Below are 1,962 nucleotides of genomic sequence, written 5' to 3'. Positions count from 1 at the left end.
CCCCCCCCCCAGCAGCCTCACGGGCAGAAAAGAGAGCGCCGGAGCGCCAGGCTGCTGGGGGGGCTTTGAGAGCTGCTGGATGCCTGTGGCTAATCTTGCTTTCAGGAGAGGCAGCGAGGAGGAACAGCGCGGATTTATTCCCTTAGACCAAGCCTGAGCTCACCCGCCGTTGTTGTTGCGATGTGCCCAACCCCTCCTTTGCTCGGCAACGCCAGCCGGAGTACCTGCCGCTCTCCAGACGTCACCAGGCTCCAGTTATAAAGCACAGGAGATAGAGCATCTCCCCAGCTCCATCCCTGCAAGAGGCGCATCTTCCAGAAGAGAGCCATACAGAGGGCAGAAAGATGTTTTATTCGGGTATCCTGACGGAGCCAACTAGAAAAGAAGTGGAGATAAGGGAAGCGGCATCTCTCCGGCAGCAGAGGAGGATGAAGCAGGCGGTGCAGTTTATTCACAAGGATTCTGCAGATCTCCTCCCTCTGGATGGGCTGAAGAAGCTGGGAACTTCAAAAGATACTGTAAGGCTTTGTTGTGTTTACTGGAGGGAAATGATGAGACTTAGGAAGCTGGTAGGGCAGTGTCTTGTTTTTTTTTTTCTTCGTGCCTTTTTTCTGTTAGGAAAAGCTGGTTATTTCTGGAAATTGGTATAAAAATGAGGCTTTTTCATGTAAAAGGAAGGAAAATACAATGCTACTTATCACCAGGGTTGCTTTTTACTTTTAGGTGCTTTCAGATGTCTGGCACTCAGATCTAAAAGCTTTTTTTCTTTTTTTTTTTATTCATTTGCTGCATGAATATCAGGATAAAAGGGTACTGCTGTTTTCAGTATGAAAATCCTCTCTGAATTAATCAAAATGGCTTCACATAATACATACATACACATATGCTTGTCTGTGATGCATATATACGCACAACGTATAATCATAAAAGATTTGGTAAAGCACAGTCACAAGTACTTCAAAATATAAAACTGCCAAGAGTACACTTTGATAAAGGCTTATGCCTGTATGTTTTTTTTTAAAGTGAAGATACATCATTCTAGCTTTTAAATATTTACCTATGCGATGATCCATGTGATCCTGCAGCTGACATACAATATCCTCCATCATATCCAGGGGCTGGAGAGCATTTCTAAATACTAATGTGTGCAAATGTTGGAGCTTTCTCTAATGGGAAATGATACTTAAATGTAATAGCAAAAGTATTGATGTAAGGAGCAAAATCTGGAAAACAAATCCTGCTGAGGAAAGCTCCTTTGCTTTTTTTGCCCAATTGTTGCAGAATTTTGCACCTTGTAACACAAAATATTTGCTTTTTTCAATTCTTGATGCAGGTGCATTGAAAAAAGTGAATCTTTTTCTTTTTAGTGGGGTCATTTTGTTCTGTGACAGCCTTCCTGCTCAGCCGCGTTAGGCTGGGCTCTGCCTGGCTGAGGTAAGTGGAATGAGCTGGCTGTTCTCTGCAGTGCACGGGGAGGTGATTTTTTCTGACATCCCAAATGTTTTGCAGTTGTAGGGAGTGGAGATCCTGCCCAGGGGAAGGCTTTGAAGGAGCTTTCCTGGTCACCACTGAACCGTGGCTCTGCCTCAGGGGGTTCCAAACTGCTGTTCAGAGTGTGACTGTGGGTTATTACTATTATCTGCAGAGTCTAAATAACTTGTAGGACAAGTTACAAGCATTTATCAAACCTGCCTGTACAGGGCATCACAAGGAGAGATGCTTATGGAGCCCAGTAACCTCCCATGGGCTCAGTGACCCACAGCGCGTGGGGCTGAGACCCTGATGACGAGTTTCTGCTTTGCACAGACGAGGGAGGCCACAGGCAGCAGGAGCCAGGAGCACCGAGTGCTGAAGGCCTTGTCTCGACAGCAGCGAGGACCAGGTCTGGCCCTGGCGCCAGGGGCAGGGCACGGGGCTCCCCACCATGGCCCTGGTCACAGACACATCGCCCCAGGTTTCCTC

The 1,962-nt window shown here is 46.9% G+C and overlaps 1 protein-coding gene across 1 annotated transcript in view; it reads left to right on the top strand.

Moving 5' to 3' along the window:
- Positions 1-344: 344 nt before the first annotated feature.
- NRIP3 (nuclear receptor interacting protein 3) overlaps positions 345-1,962 on the top strand; it is a gene marked incomplete at its 3' end in the record, with an annotated part of 10,983 nt that continues 9,365 nt past the window's right edge. The window contains exon 1 of the mRNA XM_010086570.1: positions 345-518. Coding sequence (XP_010084872.1) covers positions 345-518 — 174 coding nt within the window. The remainder of the gene's footprint in view (positions 519-1,962) is intronic.

Source organism: Pterocles gutturalis, unplaced genomic scaffold (assembly GCF_000699245.1).
Source record: "Pterocles gutturalis isolate BGI_N339 unplaced genomic scaffold, ASM69924v1 scaffold11546, whole genome shotgun sequence".
Taxonomy (NCBI): Eukaryota; Metazoa; Chordata; class Aves; order Pterocliformes; family Pteroclidae; genus Pterocles; species Pterocles gutturalis.
Note: the sequence above shows the minus strand (reverse complement) of the source record. Positions and strands in the feature narration are given on the sequence as shown.